Genomic DNA, 18,882 nt, shown 5'->3' on the forward strand with positions numbered 1-18,882 from the left:
TTTTCACAAAACCCAAAAGATTGTTTACCTTCCACTTGTTTCAAATCTCATTTCAAAGATAACGGGGATGCACAGGATGAGAATCAGAACAGAATCTGGTCCAGTGTCTCTAACACTGCAGTTCCCCTTATGACTGTATGGCAGTCTGATCCCTGAGCCTGGGTCCTGCTGTGGAACTTAAACCCATGTACTGGCCCAGAAAAGTGTGTTCTACCAATAAATTAGTCTGATATTTGATGTGAAACATGGGGATTTCTGAGTGGCATTTAGACCTAGAAATAGTTACACGTAGAAGGTTCCATTCAGAACTGTTAGTGAAACATTTCTGCATTTTCACTGGAATTTTGAGTTCTCAGAACCTCTGAATATCAGTCCCTTGGTAAAGCAGGGTAAAGTAAATGTTTTGCTAAATTGCTATTTTTAATAATAAATATGGACAATTACTTATGTCTTCACAGTTATGTCACTTGGCTTATATATGGAGCACATTTTGGGCCACACCTGGATTTAGTAATAAACTCTCTGTAATATTCAAAGGCCCAGGTTGGGGACCAGGAAAACCTAGACTCGGCCTTCCTGAGGAAATCCCAGTGGTAAATTGAATATATAGCAGGCTTTCAGTTGCATATAATTTACTTGCCCTATTAGTGCTATTGGATCAAGGTTAAAAACTCTACTTGTACCATCTTAAATTAGCAGTATTAAAGAAGAGGGAAATGAAACAGAGACTTAATGAAATGGAAGTTTTAGCTGTGTTTTCCCTTTATATTTGAGTAAAAGAGTAGACACATATAGACTTTTATATTTCAAAGATCTTTTCATCATTCATTTGAGAGAGATTTTCAAATGTTTTGCATAAAGTAGCACTTAAAAAAACCTTTATTTTAATCTATTTCTCATAGTAGATTATGTATATATTTTGATAACAGCACTCTTCTACCTTTCTTCCCCACATTCCTAAGTGACTAGTTATGTGCCATTAAATATGACCCTTAATCACTTGGTATTTGCAATTAACATAGGTACGAAAGGATAACATGATGAAATAGATTACTAACGAAGACTATTATCTGTTTTGATGCATGTAGATCACTGGAAAAGAGGTTCCATTCAATCCCAAATTGCCAATATATCTTTCTGTCTATGCAGTAGTACATTTTGCCTTGATGCTGGGCTTTTATGTGGACTTGTTTGAGACCCAGGCTGTAAGTAATTCACACTTTTAGTGAAATGAAGTGTTTGATGTTAGCAAAAAAATATCTTGTGTGAGATGTTTTTAATGTTAAAATTGAAGTAATAAAACAGATTCTGTAAGGGCTTGATTCTATTCTCACTTATGTTGCTATAGTCGTGGTAAGTCTACTGAAGGGGGAGGGATAGCTCAGTGGTTTGAGCATTGGCCTGCTAAACCCAAGGTTGTGAGTTCAATTCTTGAGGGGGCCACTTAGGGATATGGGGCAAAAATCAGTACTTGGTCCTGCAAGTGAAGGTGGGGGGGCTGGACTCAATGACCTTTCAGGGTCCCTTCCAGTTCTATGAGATGGATATATCTTCATATATTATTTTTAAAGTTAATAGAATTGTACCAGTTTAAAACCAGTGCAACACAGATTGGAATCATGCCTAAGAAATGTGTCTATGATGATGAAATTAAAATATACTTTATGGCAAGGCACCTTCTCGGGCTCACCAGCCTCAGCTGTTTTTAGCCTTGGCAAGACGGGCTTGGGGTAAAACAGTCCCTCTTGGCTGCACAGGGGCAGTCCGTCCTTATCTCAACCAGTTTTTTAGGCTTGTTTTTCTCCCTTATGGGAGGGAATGTAGCTCCCCCTCCTGGTGAGGCTTGCTGTTTTGCTGCTCCTCGCCTACTGGCAGCTTGACTCCCCCCCCACCCCCCCGAGGGAGGGTTTAAAAAGGTCTCAGGAAGCCCTTAGTTGGAATCAGCTGATCCTAATTGACCTCAGGTAACTCTCTCTCAGCTGATCCTAATTGATCTCTGGTAACCCCATCTCAGCTGAACCTGATTGACCTGTAGCCATCCCTCCCCAGTTGATAGGGAAGAGGGCCTTTAACCTTCTGGGACTGTTTTCTACCCCGCCCTTACAGCTGTCTGTCGTGAGTTTATCACAACTCTATAATATGAACGATATTTTTCCCCTTCACAAACAAATTAGGGATTAAGGTTTTTTCCCAATACCAAGAATCTTCTTTTTTCCCCCTTTAATTCAGATATTTATCAGCCTGCTCTTCAGATTTTAGCATTGTTACATAGTTCTATAAATGCATAAAGTTTAGGATAATTCAAGTAAAAAGGTAGAACGAAGCCAACTTATTGGAATTACAGATAAAAGAATTAATATCAACATTTTCAAAAATGAATTTGGGTGCTTGAGTTTCTGGTTGCCCAATGGTAAAAACTTAGAGGCCTGATTTTTTAGAGGATAAGTGCTGGGCACTTTCTAAAGATCAGTCCTTATTGAAATGTCTGAAATTGGGCACTCAAAAATGTAGGCTTCCAAAATCAGTAGTCACTTTCAAAAAATCTTGGTCAAAATATTTGTGTTGGTTCTCTGGTTCGAATGCTCCTTCTCCAGTCCATGACATGTAGGGCAGGAAGATGGTCTGAAACTGCAACAATGAGTTGGGGCCTGCATGGTGGCAAGCTATAAGGTATGATCCCATGGCACCATATAGCCTCCCAAAACCATTCAGTACCAAATAGGTAAAGTCTGAATAGCACACAAAATAGAGATTGTGCCATTCTGGTGGGAGAGGAGTTAAAGAACAACTATTTTACACAGCATCCCTGCATAATTTAAGTGAAAAAAGTTAACTCTGCTTGAACTAATATCAACTTATTCTGCATACCCTGTGACCTCACCAGGTCACGTGTGTCTCCATGGTTTGGGGATCCAAAGGTAATACGGTGCACGGCTGTGGTGCAATTTCTGAGGGCATGGGCTAGAGCTACAGTGCATATGAGAGAGAGATCAGTTTCTAGTGTCATGTATTGTGGATCTCCAGGCTATGAATGGTTTTCAGGCCATGTCCCCTGCCACCAGTAAATCTGATTGACCTAGGTGTGCATACAGTGGGTCTTTGCAGCAGCAAGAGCTATAGTGTATTGCACATGAATTTCGCCCTGGTTTTGTTTTGTTTTTCCCCTCAGGATGGGGGAATATGTGGCCCCAGCTATTTTTTGTACTATCATTTACAACTGCAGCTGTTTAAGAAGTGCTGTCAAAGGATTAAAGGAAGTTTAAATAAAACCCTAAGCCCTTTAACATTATTCTTTCAAATTCTCCAATTTCACAAATGAACCATCCTGAAGGTTCACTGTTGTAAATTTAAAGTTGCAAAATGAGCAGAAAATGACCTGCATAAAACATGAGGTAATGGGGTAATAGAGAAAACAGGAAGAGAAGTGCCCATACTTCAGAAAATAAATGCCAAAGAAGTTGAAGAAAGCAGTGCTGGACAGAAGACCAAGTTCCTGGATCTTTTTAAAAATACAGAGGGGAAACTGTCCCAAGAAGAGAGCACATATATGAATAACGTAACTTGGCAAATTCTTCATTTAGTATCAGTTTTCCTGTACATGGTTGTAGACAAAACTGGAACTTTCTGCTTGGCTACAAATTATGCCATAACCATGGCATAGCTCCATAAATGGAAAGAGCTAACTGTTTTCCTAATTTGGGGGGAATAAGTTCCATTTCATAATAGCAATAAGACACTCGAGCAGCACACAGTTATTACATTCCTCATGTGATTAGAGTCACTCAGTCTTTGGTTTCATGTCCTTTAAAAGTGTTAAGTTTTTCCATACACAAAGAGCAGCCATATACCTTCAGTAAGAATGACCTTTAATTTAACTTAAGAAAACAGCAAAACAAGAAAGAACAAATTATAAATTTTCTGCAAGAGAGAGCACATTGTCTTTCTTTTCTCCATAACAGTCTGCACAACATTCTGAGAATAAAAGTTACTGCTGAGCTCTGCACACCAAGGTCTGAGCGAAAGTTCACTGAAGGCAATGGGCTTTGGATCAGTCCCAGAGAAAATGCTGGAAATGTAAAACCGCAGTACATTAAAAACAAAAGTCATCAGTTTCATAACTGCATCTACTACAAAAATCACTCAAAGTGTATTTTAATCAACACTTTCTGGAGTGTCTTATTGCTGATTGATACTATAGCACATGTTAATATGCGTACTTTTGTTAGATTGTTAGTACATGAGCAGTTTTGATGAGACCAAGAGAAAAGATAAGATAAAAACATGTCTCTCAAAGGCTGAGAACACAATCATAATCTAATGCAACAGGACATCATTGGGTGGTGTACATCGTCCTGTATTTTTAAGCACTCACTGAAGTTTTAAGGGGATCAGATAAAAGCCTCTAAATAGAGAAACTTAACAAAGCTACATCCTTAACACCAAAACTGAATTCTGCATTAGTGCTGCTAGATGAGGAAACATAAAATGTGGTACAGATTGTTAGCGTTTGGTAAATTCTGAAAGGTGTCAGCACCTTTCATAGGGGCTGAAGCTCTGCAATATGCCAGGATGAGAAATACTTTTGTGGGACACTTCACAAAAATAAAATAATCTAAAATCCCTTGAAACGAAAAGTAAATTTGGAAACTGACTCTTATCTAAATACACATTCATTTTGAATGGTGTATTTACTTGGTTTGAGTAAATTATTTCTTCTTTACTAAAAAATAGTCTGTTGATTAGGAAGCAGTGTAAATTTCTTCCCCAAATTCCATAACTCCTTTTCTTAAACTTTGTGACATTTTGAAAGCTTGCAATGAAATCAAAATCCAACAGAAATATTTTTTTCTGTTTGATTGCAGCCAATAACCACATTGCAAAAGTTGTGGCTGACTTGTAATTGGGGACCCTGCTGTGGTCTCACGGGCTTCTCTGTTTATTCAAATACTGTAGTATATAAATACTCATTTATTTTATCTAGCTATGCATACATATAATTTTTGGAGTGGAAAGAGGATGCTAGTAGTAATGCTAAGATGTAAAAGGCACATTCCTTTCTCACTGCAACTTGCAATGCACACATTTAATATATAGTGCTTGGTTTAATGAAATAATCTACTGACTTTTTTGTTGATCTTGATAGATTAACATTTAGGAAACTGATGCTCAGCTGCCAGAGTCCACTTTATGGGGTGATACCATGAAACAAGTTTGAAATGTAAATTGAGGAACCATGCTAGGGAGTAACTACAGTGTTAGAACTGTAAAAAGAAAGTTATAGTAGTTAAATAATAAACACATTTACACTATGGGCTGATGTTTTCAGCGTTTCCTGTTACCACAATATATTAGAATAAATCTGTTATTATATTACACTACATTTGGATGCAGATTACTTTGGTTTATTGTAAGTTTAAAAGACAGCCCACAGTAACAGCCTACAAATGTGGGAACTCATTTTTGCTATGCGAAATGGCTTGAATGTGGCACTTTCCCCATCTACTGTGACATACTGCACTTAACTTACACATACTGCACCTGTACCTGCCAAAAAAGTCACATGGTTCACCCTTAGGGTGACCAGACAGCAAGTGTGAAAAATCTGGATGGGGATGGGGGGTAATAGGGGCCTATATAAGAAAAAGACCCCAAAATCAGGACTGTCCCTATAAAATCGGGACATCTGGTCACCCTATTCACCCTTCACCATTTCAGAAAGTAGAGCGCTTTGAGAGTGGGGCCTGGTCTACACTGGGGGGGGGGGGAATGATCTAAGATAAGCAATTTCAGCTACGAGAATAGCGTAGCTGAAGTCGATGTATCTTAGATCGACTTAGAATTACTTACTTCGCGTCCTCACAGCACGGGATATACGGCCACGGCTCCCCCGTCGACTTTGCTTCCGCCTTTTGCCGAGCTGGAGTTCAGCAGTCGACGGGAGAGTGATCGGGGATCGTTTTATCGCAACTACACTACACGCGATAAATCGATCCCCGATAGATAGATCCCTACCCGCCGATTCGGCAGGTAGTGTAGACGTACCCTGGGAGACAAGTGATCAGTATATATTCTTCCTTTCAGCGTGTCTACATAGCATAAGAGGGTCAGAATAGGTTTGACTTGTAAATAATGGTGATCTACAGGCTCTCCTTCTGTCAAGCATAGTACCTGCATCAGGTTTGACAAAGGATACAGATGCCACTACAAATTATACTTCCCAATTGACAGAGTTGCTGAGAAGAAATAAAAAGTGGTCCAAGAAGCAGAAACTGTGAAGTAGACAGTTTGCACCTATTTTTCCCCTGCTTTCTTATTGTTTATGAGCAAGGGCTTTATATATGTGAACTGCATATCATTGTAATCCAGCTGCTAAAAGCTTAGTTACCTTTGAGTCTATATAAAGACTGCCTCTGTTCTTTTTCTTGCTTTTATGTTTTTACATTAGAAATATATCTATACTCCCTTCTCTTTGCTGGAACCTAACAGTCACACTGGTTGCATTTAATTTTCCCTTTGCAAACTGAGATTAGGGAGAACAGAAGGATAATTCTTGGATGACTGAGTCCCAATCCTGCAAAGATTTACACACACACTGTAGGAGACTATTCGCATGAGTGAGATTATGCATGTGTATAAATCTTCACAGGATGCCATCTGAATTTCAGTATTTTCTCCTTCCCCAGTGGTGGGGAGCAAAATCTGCAGTTTAGTTTTCAAGTTTGGGTGACACCTTTATTTAGGTCCTCTCTATCTCATGTCAGGTCCATCAAACAGAGGCAAGTGAGGACTAAAGCTAGTCAGAATTTTTCAAGTGAAAAGTGGTTTCATGGAAACCGTTAGCATCTTTAAATTTTTCATTTTTTTTCAAAATATTTTCCCTTTGCCTATTGAAAACTATGTATTGGTAAACAAACAATGTTGATAATAATTTTGATAAAGAAGTCACAAAAAATTTGAAAAAATGCCTCCATTTTGAGCCCTGTGAATTGCAATTAAAGAAAAATCAACCAGCTCTCATGTGGAAACCCTTGTATGGTATTCCTGACATTTCAAATCCATAAACAGGGTGAAACTTATTTTTTTTTTCTTTTGGGGAAGCAAAAGTTTATACATCTTTATACATCAGAAAGGAAAAGTAAACACACAAATATATTGACTCTTGATTCTCAGTGTGCTAACAATTCTATTCTTCTTCGAGTGCTTGCTCATGTCCACTCCATGCTTGGTGTGTGTGCACTGCATGCACAGTTCTCAGAGATTTTTCCTTCGGTGGTATCTATTGGGCCGGCTCTAGCGCCCACTGGAGTCACACACATATGTGCCAGTATAAAGGGCACCGCCAGCCCCATGCCCTCTCGGTTCCTTCTTACCGCCTGTGACAGTTGCTGGAACAACGCCTCTTGCTGTAGAAAGTCTTCTTTCCCAGTGGTTTGGACTTTCTTTGTTCATATTTGTATAGTTATTGTAGTTAGTGTTAAAGTTCTTAGTTAGAGTTACTATATATTGTAGTGTTACTGTCCCTGTCATCAAGGGACTTTTTGCCCCTGGGGCAGGGCATGCCCCTTTCCCCGGACTTCAACCATGTGCCTTGTGCGGCAAGCAGATGCCAGTTAGTGACCTGCACACTAGCTGTCTAAAGTGTCTGGAGGAGCCTGCATTAAAGAGAAGTGCCAGATCTGCAGGGACTTCAAACCCTGCATGAGAACGGATAGAGATATTCAGCTGAAGGCCATTCTTTTTTATGGCAGCGGCCTGATTCTGAGCTATGTTGGACCTGATTTCCAAGGTCATGATCCACCCAATAATGACTGCTCGGGTCTGCGTCAAACTATTGGGTCATGTGGGAGTATGTACCTACATGGTGCAGTATGCAAGGCTATGCCTCAGACTCCTACAGATGTGGCTGGCGTCAGTCTACTCCCCAAGCAGACATTACCTGGACTCAATACTTATGATCCTGCCTCTAGTCCTTGCTTCGCTGACCTGGTGGAGAGACCCAGGATCCGTAATAGAGGGGGTACTGTTTGCTGCCCCTCAACCATCAGTAACCCTAGTCTTGGATGTGTCAGACCTGGGATGGGGAGCCCACCTCGGCAATCTCAGGGCCTGTGGTCCCAAGAAGAACTCTCCCTCTATATAAGCATCAGGGAACTGAGGGCAGTACGCTTGGCTTGCTAGATGTTCCTTCCCCAGATCTCAGGCAAAGTGGTGCAGGTCTTGATGGACAATGCTGCATCAATGTTTTACATCAATAAGCAGGTAGGGGCTCTGTCAAGGCTGTATCCCCACTTTGAACTTTAGGGTACAAATGTAGGGGCCTGCATGAAAACTTCTAAGCTTAACTACCAGCTTAGCTCTGGTCCCGCTGCCACCATTCCCACTGGATCCCCTCCCTGGGAAGCCTTGAGAAACCTCTTACCAATTCCCTGGTGAATACAGATCCAAACTCCTTGGATCTTAAACAAGGAGAAATTGACCCTTCCCCCCTCCTTCCTTGAATATAGATCCAAACCCCCTTGGATCTTAAAACAAGGAGAAATCAATCTGGTTCTTAAAAAGAAGGCTTTTAATTAAAGAAAAAGGTAAAAATCATCTCTGTAAAATCAGTATGGAAAATAACTTTACAGGGTAATCAAACTTAAAGAGCTCAGAGGACCCCCCTCTGTCTTAGGTTCAAAGTACAGCAAACAAAGATAAACACTCTGGTAAAAGGTACATTTACAAGTTGAGAAAACAAGTAAAACTAAGACACCTTGCCTGGCTTTTTTACTTACAAGTTTGAAATATAAGAGACTTGTTTAGAAAGATGGGGAGAACCTGGATTGATGTCTGGTCCCTCTCAGTCCCAAGAGCGAACAACCCCTTAAACAAAGGGCACAAAACAAAAGCCTTTCCCCCCCCCCAAGATTTGAAAGTATCTTGTCCCCTTATTGGTCCTTTGGGTCAGGTGTTAGCCAGGTTACCTGAGCTTCTTAACCCTTTACAGGTAAAAGGATTTGGAGTCTCTGTACACAGGAGAGCTGTTACCCTTCCCTTTATAGTTATGACAGGCTCGATCTTCAGCCCTGTGCTAGGAGGCCCTCTGGCTGTGGGACTTTTGCATGAAACATGCCATTCACCTCCAGATGTCACATTTCCTGTGAGCCTGAAACACACTGGTGGATTGCCTAAGCAAATCCTTTCCCTCTCACCATGAGTGGTCCCTTCACCCGGAGGTCGTCAGTGTCATCTTCCAGAAGTGGGGGCCTCCCCAGGTGGACCTGTTCACCACCACACAGAACAGGAAATGCTATCAGTTCTGTTCATTGCTCAGGCACAGCATGGGTTCCCTCTCCGATGCCTTCCTGGTCTTATGGACAGACCACCTGCTGTACATCTTCCCACCTATCCCCTTGGTTTACAAGGTCCTCCTAAAATCAAATGGAACAAGGCGAGGGTTATCCTGATAGCATTGGTTTGGTGTGTTTCTGGACCTCTCGGTGGCAGCTCCACTTGCACTCCCGCTCCAACCGGACTTGAATTAATAAGACCATGGCTGGTTGCTTCACCCAAACCTCACCTCCCTGCACTTGACTGCATGGTTGCTGCATGGCAGACCCCTGAAGAGCAGGCCTGCTCTGATCAAGTTCGACAGGTCTTGCTAGGTAGTATAAAATCTTCGACTAGGTCAAGTGGAAACGTTTCACTTTTGGGGCCGCTGAATGGAATCTATCTCCATCCCGATCTTCTCTGAAGTCTATCTTGAACTATCTGCTCAACCTAAAGCATCCAGGTCCGTCTCTCTTGTCTATTAAGGTTCACTTGGCAGCCAGTTCAGTCTTCCACCCTCCAGTGAATGGCAGATCAGTGTTCTCTCATGAGATGATGGTCAGGTTTCTCAAGGTGCTGGAAAGACTCTACCCTCAGGTTCACAAACCAATCTTGACATGGGACTTAAACCTGGTCCTGTCAAGGCTCATGAGGCCTCCCTTCAAGCTGTTAGCATCATGCTCCCTACTACTTCTCTCTTGGAAGGCCACCTTTATTGTGGCAATCACCTCAGCCAGAAGGGTCTCAAAGATCAAAGCCCTGACATCAGAACCCCCTTATACAGTGTTCTTCCAGTATAAGGTCCAGCTGTGCCCCCATCTGGCCTTCCTACCAAAGGTGATATCACAATTCCATAACAATCAGGACATTTTTCTGTCTGTCTTCTTTCCAAAACCTCACAAGACCACTGAAAAACATCAGCATCATATGTTGGATTTTAGGCGGGCCCAGGCCTTTTAGATTGAGAGAATTAAGCCCTTCGGCAGCTCAACGCAACTCTTTGTAGCAGTAGCAGAAAGGATGAGAGATCTGAAAAAAATCTCTTTCTGGATAACCGCCTGTATCCAAGCTTGCTACAAGCAGGTGAAGGTTCCGCCTCTGGCCATCATGACCGCTCATTCCACAAGAGTCCAGGCTTCATCAGCAGTGTTCCTCATGCAGGTACCAATCCACCTGAGCTGCAAACTGGTTCATACCTTCACTTCTCACTACGCCATCACCCAACAGGCCTGTGACGATATGGAAAAACAGTGTTGCAGTCAGCATGTGCATGAGCTCCGAGCCCACCTCCAGCGGTACTGCTTGTGAGTCACCTAGCATGGAATGGACATGAGCAAACACTTGAAGAAGAAAAAACGGTTACTAACCGTCTTCATTTTTTTTAAGCAATATTGTTTTCAACTGCCTGTACCCTCTGGGGAACCATTGCAAAGCTGCAATGACATTATGAACAGGAAAAAGAGCAGGCTGGGCTTAGAAAAAATATTTAGAAAAATATTTAGAAAAAATAGCTGTTTGCTTTTGGGTACCAGTATGAAGGGTTCAAATAATTTCAGGGGGGAAACAGTAATGAAAATTTTAAAAAAATATTTTGAAGATTAATCCTATGATAAGAATTATTTTGGGAAAAATCTGATTCTTGTAGCTTCCAAGAAGCAAAAATAAGAACATTTAGGGAGTGGGTTGGAGAATCTGGCACGGGTTTTTTTAAAGTTCAAAATATCAAACTACTTTAAAAGGAAACACTAATGTATAATTGAGAGTGAAAGTTCAGGCTGCTCCAGTGTCATGTTTAGAACCCAATATCCCTTCAGAGAGTTACCCTAAATGAGTAATTTGCCTCTTTGTTGTTTTAACAGACATTATCACAGGTAACTCTTCTCCTGAGGATTGGCTACATTATCCTGACATTGACCTCCATTGGATTCCTTTTGGAGCAAAGGCAAGACATGAAACATTTTCTTCCTTTTCTTGTTTCCTGGCTGTGAAAAAAAAAAGTCCATTGGCTACCACAATCACTTATAAAGTATGGCAACCATTAAAGTATCAAACGACTATAATGTTAATCAAATGCGTGGACTTCCTACTTGCACGTTGCAATGTATGGACCAAATTGTGATGCACTTATAAATAGTACCCAACACCATGAGTTGGACTGTCGGGCTACTCAACATGAGTAAGGACCTAAGAAATAATGGAAAACAACTGTAGAGAGAAATGGTATTCAGCCTGCCTGAAAACTATGCAACTATTTAAATACATGGTTATGTCTTCATTTAACATTCCAGTGACAATCCTGCTCTGTTTGACATTCAGAGGTAAATACCTTTGATCTTTACACACTAAATTGTTTATTTCAGCACAGGGAAAGAATTTGGCAATGTACAGGAGAAGTTTAGAATTTATGCAGCTAAAATGTGGATGGGTGTAAATAAAGGAAAATTAGAATTGTGTAAAGAGAGGCTCAAATTATTCATTAGGAATTTTTCATAATTTTGCCATGCCCCATTCTTACCCTCACCTCTTGTATAATAAATAATTTACTCCACCAATAGGGATTAATAGGTTACAGCTTTATTCAGAGTTTCCCAGGCAAAAACTACATTAAAATAGAATTAAGATTGAGAGTATATATATATCAGTAATTTAAGGTAGAACACATTACTCAGATATCGAAATGATTCCCAAATCAAGTTTACTAATCCAGGAAATTCAGAGCTAAGGTTTTAAATTGTAAACTTTAAATCAGATTTATAGTGAAAACTCAGTTGCAACTGCATATTACTACAGGATATCATCAGTGCCTTGTTCTGTATTCCTATTTGTCACTGAAGTACTCAACAGATTACATGCAAAGGAGAAAAGACTGAACATTAATTTTAATTCTTATTTCTAGGCCCAAAGCAGCTAGTTTGGAAGTTGTCCGCTGCTCAGTCTTTCTAGCTCTGCACAAACTTAGTTACCTGAAAATATACATTGCTTCCTTGGCATTTACTTATGAGGTAAGATATTTGTTTTTAAGAATGATGCACGCAATTTGCAGACCCTAGGGACGCTAGATTTTTTTTTCCTTTTCAGAAAATGAGTCATTTTGCCAATTTAAGATTATGGGTTGCCTTTAGAAGTATATATTTCTGATACATATTTTTGACTGTACAATCGATTAGAATTTGGGAATTTTTTTCTTAGCCTTTTATCATATTTCTCATACATTTTGAGGCTTTACCATAGGAGAAATTGTTAATTGTGGTTGGTACATAATGTATCAAATCAAAAAAAGTCAGAGACAACAATGTGTGTTATTCTGCTAAGTAAAAATAATATATTGCTGGCCATAAACTTCGAAAGAAATACCCTCATGTGCTGCCCAACCTCCAGATTTAATTTATTCCTGGATCTTAATTATTCTGCAGGATTTGACAGCAACCCAAAGAGGCATGCTCAGTTATCATGATGTTGAGATTGACTTTGTGTTGCCTGATTTCACACCCTCATTATGACACTTTTGTGTTTACTGTGTATGACTTTTGGTTTCTCTGCACTTGAGTTTCCCAAAATATAGGTGTGTATTTTATATTAAAATGATACTTTTCATATGACTCCAAACTGTACCACATTCTTAAGGAATCGATGATTAGTTTCCAGATGAGGAGATGTTAGGGTTGTGCAAGTCTGGTTTTATGAATGGTTCACTGCACTATTGAGAGATTGGTTAACAAATAAAGTTTACTTTTGGGTTTGGCTGGATGATGATCTGAAGGGTCCAATGCAATCATTTGACTGTATGATAGCTTTATGAAGTGCCAAGCAAACATGCAGCAAGCTATTTAGCATAAGTGAGTTACTTAAGAAGAATGCATTAAACATAGTAACTTAGTGTTTTTAATGTAGTGGGGGTTTTAAGAATAACAGTTTCAAATGTCTTTCCCTGAGCAAAAGAAAATTCCTCTAAAAACTAGGACATATATGTATCTTTTGGTTTAGAAACAGAAAGATCAAAGGCCAGATCCTGAAGTGGTCTAAATTGGCATAGCTCTGTCAGCTTCAGTGGAGTTACACCAATTTACCTCAGTTAAAGATCTGACCCCCAAGACGTTGTTAATCGGGTGTTTCTGAAAATGGTACCAATTCTATTGCCTTTTCCCTGACAGCAGACAATATCATCATGGAAAAATATATTATTCTAGTGTTCTTGCCCCCTAGCACAGGAAACAATAATTGTTAGACAAAATGTAAAGCTGGTTAGCAAAGTGTCACTATTTACAAATTATTTTGAACTTTTTGGTAATTGTTATATTGGTGTCATAGCCTTGATTTTAAAATCAACAAGTGTCTTATTTTCTTTTAATCAGTCTATGTCAGAGTTAAAGCCCACATTTTATGGATTTCATGATGGCTTTTGTTTTAAGTATGAAGGGCCTAGCATTTGGGGAAAAAAATGTTAGTGTACATTGAGTAAACTAGTGTAATAGATATATTTTAAACATAGAATTAATTGTCCTGTGTTTATTTTGCTTCCCAGGGTGTGATAGGGCACTCTTAGCAGCTATAAATAGAGCTTTCTGGAAGCCAAGACTCTGGTCACGTAGAGCACTCAGGGTTAGAGTAGGAGGGAGTTAGGTAGTGAACTGGCTTGGAAAATTAGAAGGGATCACTGGCACGTGTGGAGAAGGGGATGAGGTAATTAGCTTACCAGCTGGATAACTGGGAGAAGAAGGCAAGTAGGTAAAAGGCTGAGCCAGGCAGCAAGAGGGGACTCCTGCTAGCTGCTGCTGCTATATTGGTGTTGTACCTGGAGCACAAAGGTGAAACAATCATAAAAAATACTTGGTGAAGGTTGTCTGGTGGACTATGTATGCTGTTTAGTCACCAGGGGGACATACCAGCCTGGATAGAAAGCTGGCTAGATCATCGGGCTCAACGGGTAGTGATCAATGGCTCTATGTCTAGTTGGCAGGCAGTATCAAGTGGAGTGCCCCAAGGGTCGGACCTGGGGCTGTTTTTTTTCAATATCTTCATTAATGATCTTGAGGATGGCGTGGATTGCACTCTCAGCAAGTTTGCAGATGACACTAAACGGGGAGGAGTGGTAGATACGCTGGAGGGTAGGGATAGGATACAGAGGGACCTAGACAAATTAGAGGATTGGGCCCAAAGAAATCTGATGAGGTTCAACAAGGACAAGTGCAGAGTCCTGTACTTAGGACGCAAGAATCCCATACACTGCTACAGACTAGGGACCGAGTGGCTAGGCAGCAGTTCTGCAGAAAAGGACCTAGGGGTTACTGTGGATGAGAAGCTGGATATGAGTCGACAGTGTGCCCTTCTTGCCAAGAAGGCTAACGGCATTTTGGGCTGTACAAGTAGGAACATTGCCAGCAGATCGAGGGACGTGATTATTCCACTCTATTCGGCATTGGTGAGGCCTCATCTGGAGTACTGTGTCCAGTTTTGGGCCCCACACTACAAGAAGGATGTGGAAAAATTGGAAAGAGTCCAGTGGAGGGCAACAAAAATTATTAGGGGGCTGGAGCACATGACTTATGAGGAGAGGCTGAGGGAACTGGGATTGCTTAGTCTGCAGAAGAGAAGAATGAGGGGGGATTTGATAGCTGCTTTCAACTACCTGAAAGGGGGTTCCAAAGAGGATGGATCTAGACTTTTCTCAGTGGTAGCAGATGACAGAACAAGGAGCAATGGTCTCAAGTTGCAGTGGGGGAGGTTTAGGTTGGCTATTAGGAAAAACTTCTTCACTAGGAGCGTGGTGAAGCACTGGAATGGGTTACCTAGGGAGGTGGTGGAATCTCCTTCCTTAGAGGTTTTTAAGGTCAGGCTTGACAAAGCCCTGGCTGGGATGATTTAGTTGGAGATTAGGTCCTGCTTTGAGCAGGGGGTTGGACTAGATGACCTCCTGAGGTCCCTTCCAACCCTGATATTCTATGATTCTATGACCCACTTACAAATGTCAGGTCAGCTTGCTCCAGTCCTGTGCCTACCAGATGTCTCCACCTTCTAGTGCCCAAATAGTGACTTCAGACTCTCTCCCTGCAGCCCCCTCTGCTATAAACTTCCTTGCTTTATGCTAACCAGCTTGTTCCTGCTGAGCTGGGCTTCATGATCAGTTAAGCCTGTCTCTCCCTCCAGGTGCAGTTAGGTAACAAAATTGGCCTCTTAGGCACACATTAACCCATTCAGGGCTTGAGTGGGGTACATGCCCTATCACACAAGGGTTATCATCTGATTTGAAATACACATGCAACTCAATGGGAGTTATATGAATATAACCTTGACTTATGTGAATATTTGACTTATCATTCTCCCAGGCAAGTATGTGTTTGTGTGTGTGTGTCTGTGTCAGTGTAAAAATATAAGTAAGATAAGGTTCAGAGAAAACAACAAATATTCATAGTCTTTGTTTCCAGGACATTGTCCTGATTAGTTCTGAAGTAATTTTATGGTTTCCTACTTTATTGTGTAAAAATATGCAATAAATAAAATGCAATTATTTTCTCTTAATATTAAATTTTTTAAAAAAAACATTTTGTTTCTTATTCTTTTCTTAATTGATTTTCTTCATTAAAGTATTGACTCCCTTCAGTCTCTGACTACTTCTGTAACTCCTTTCCCCTTCCTTTCTCTCTTCCCTCTTCTCTTTTTGGTTATTTCTTTCTTCTTTCTTCAGTCTTTTTCTCTCTTTTCCTCATATTGGCCTTCCCATTTGATTGCTTCCCTGGTCCCTTTTCTTTTTGTCTCCCTTCTTATTTTGTACTGGCTGGCTAGTCATCATTTGTAGTATCATTGGTAGTTTTCTTTGAAAATATCGCAAGAGCAAGTGTCATCCAAGTAATTTGCCAGTGGACAGACCAGAATATGAAACAGCAGATGTAGTTTCTTAAAGTTAATATAGGGCTTGTAAATTGCCAAGCTGATAGCACTGGACACATCAAGTCCTCCGTTTACTACAGAACAGGTACACTATGGGTATGTCTACACTGCAATTAAACACTCGAGGCTGACCTCTGTCAGCTGACTCAGGCTCCTGGGGCTTGGCTGCAGGTCTGTAAAATTGCAGAGTAGGTATTAGGCTCAGGCTGGAGCCTGGGATCTGGGGCCCTCCCCCATTCCGGGGTCCCAGAGCTTTGGCTCCAGCCCAAGCCTGAGCATCTATACTACAGTTTTCTAGTCCCTCAGCCCAAGCACCACAAGCCCGAGTCAGCTGACGTGGGCCAACCACGGGTGTTTTATTTCAGTGTAGACACCCCAAAGATATGGCACGGTTCCTCATGTTTTCCTTCAAGGGTGCCATGATCTAGAAGGTTTACCTTTGTGGGTAAGAAGATATTTTATTCTGCCTTTACATTCAGTTTCTGTACTCCCTGCTGGGACTGTTAAAGGATGGTAATTTGTGATAGTGGGTTTTATGATGCAATCACCCAAAAAGAAGGACCAAGATCACCAACTCATGCAAAAAAGCTGTCAAACAGATTTCAGATGGTAATAGTTTCTGGTTGTTACTAATCTGGGTGAATTTGAAACCAGTGACCCAAAGGTGAAAAATTTAGACAACTTTTCCCAGAATCCCTCAGATCCTGAGGTTAGGGCTAAGGGAGATCAATCAAAACTACTCACTTAACCTAGTTATACTTGTACAATGATATATTGTGACACACACAAACATTAATCTGTCTAGTATGTGAAATGATTATCCTTACTTCTGCCACCTTTGTCCTTACAATTTTTCATCTGCTCATCTACACATCCCTTTTTCCCTTGCTCTCTCACACACAGACACCAGTCTTATTCACCACTTGAGACAGACATTAGTTCAATCATTTTCATTCACTCTTTTTAATCTGAAGTACACATACACACACATTCTTTCTCATTCTCTACTTTCACACATCTAATATACCCATTGCAAAATGTATTTGTGTACCAGTTATAGATTTTTGTGTGGTGGTAGTTTAAATTTCTCTTACTCCAACTTCTGTTAATTCACTTTGTTGATATATGTATGTTGTCTTTTTGGATACTGATTTAGGAAAATAAAGAAAATTAGTATAAATTGCAATATGTATGATGACAATATTCTGTGTACCTAGAATGTAGTGGCTAATTCTATCCCAGAGTTCATAAGTCTATGGTGCTCATTGGACCAGTTCTGTGGCAGATTCTGTTTGCCATGCACTATCCTGAATCATTTGAAATGTGCTTGGGTAAGTATAAACCTTATTCATATTTATTCTCTTGTAGTCAGATACGCATTACACAAAAACTATGAGTTTCTGCCTGAAATGTGTCAGATTCGTGAGATTTTAGAGCGGTCAAGAGGTGGATCACAAACTGGAACAAGTATCAATTCCTCATTGCCAGATTGTTCTCTTCTGCTTTATCATTACAACTTCATGTTTGTTGTCCTTTATATATATATCCTTTATGACTTAACACACATCCCCACACCCAGGCTCCCCTTATGCCCTTGTTAGAGACTGATTGTGTCTTGTAGGCATAGACATGTGCTGGGGTGGTGCAGAACCATTCTGCCTCAGAGATAGACTAGATGGTCACTTACTGGCATGCACTTTGCCTTCTGGCATTCTCAAGTGTGCAGTAGGTGAACGCAACTTCTGGGTGATCAACCAGCTCTTCTGGCCAGTGCATGGGGGAGAAGAATCATAGAATCATAGGACTGGAAGGGACCTCGAGAGGTCATCTAGTCCAGTCCCCTGCACTCTTGGCAGGACTAAGTATTATCTCTAGACCATTCCTGACAGGTGTTTGTCTAATCTTCTCTTAAAAATCTCCAATGATGGAGATTCCACAACCTCCCTAGGCAATTTATTCCAGTTCTTAACCACCCTGACAGTTAGAAAGTTTTTCCTAATGTCCAACCTAAACCTCCCTTTCTGCAATTTAAGCCCATTGCTTCTGGTCCTATCCTCAGAGGTTAAGAAGAAACCGTTTTTCTCCCTCTTCCTTGTAACAACCTTTTACATACTTGAAAACTGTTATCATGTCCCCTCTCAGTCTTCTCTTTTCCAGACTAAACAAACCCATTTTTTTCAATCTTCCCTCATAGGTCATCTTTTCTAGACCTTTAATCATTTTTGTTGCTCTTCTCTGGACTCTCTCCAGTTTGTCCACATCCTTCCTGAACTGTGGCGCCCAGAACTGGACACAATACTCCAGTTGAGGCCTACTCAGGGCAGAGTAGAGCAGAAGAATTACCTCTCGTGTCTTGCTTACAACACTCCTGCTAATACATCTCAGAATGATGTTCGCTTTTTTTTGCAACAGAAACATGTCCCTTCCTTTCCATCACTCTCCACTGCCTTGGGGAAGCTGTGTGTATCTGGCGGAGCAGGAAGGAAGCATCCCTTGTTCTTCCCAGAGAGTAAGAGCTACAGTTCTGGCAGGCCCTTATACAGACCGAGTAAGGGAGGTTACTTTATGAATGTCATCGGCCTACCTGCATAAGAGCTAAACAGAATCTGACCCTAGTATTTTCTATATTCATATTCTATATTCAGCAGTGATTTTAAATAAACCATTATACATGTAAATGAATGATGT

General features: G+C 40.7%; 1 protein-coding gene across 2 annotated transcripts in view; it reads left to right on the forward strand.

The window, feature by feature from the left end:
• AGMO (alkylglycerol monooxygenase) overlaps nucleotides 1-17,954 on the forward strand; it is a 153,307-nt gene extending 135,353 nt beyond the window's left edge. The window contains exons 9-13 of one of the 2 annotated variants that reach the window (XM_024209056.2): nucleotides 459-593; nucleotides 1,089-1,205; nucleotides 11,169-11,251; nucleotides 12,206-12,311; nucleotides 17,412-17,954. In XM_024209056.2, the coding sequence (XP_024064824.1) occupies nucleotides 459-593; nucleotides 1,089-1,205; nucleotides 11,169-11,251; nucleotides 12,206-12,311; nucleotides 17,412-17,795 (825 nt within the window). In that variant the 3' untranslated portion in view covers nucleotides 17,796-17,954. Of the gene's footprint in view, nucleotides 1-458; nucleotides 594-1,088; nucleotides 1,206-11,168; nucleotides 11,252-12,205; nucleotides 12,398-17,411 lie in introns of those variants that run through there. The other variant, XM_029910990.1, reaches the window with a different exon arrangement.
• The last annotated feature ends 928 nt before the right edge of the window (nucleotides 17,955-18,882 follow it).

Source organism: Terrapene carolina, unplaced genomic scaffold (genome assembly GCF_002925995.2).
Source record: "Terrapene carolina triunguis isolate 2854851 unplaced genomic scaffold, T_m_triunguis-2.0 Scaffold84, whole genome shotgun sequence".
In the NCBI taxonomy this organism is placed as follows: domain Eukaryota; kingdom Metazoa; phylum Chordata; order Testudines; family Emydidae; genus Terrapene; species Terrapene triunguis.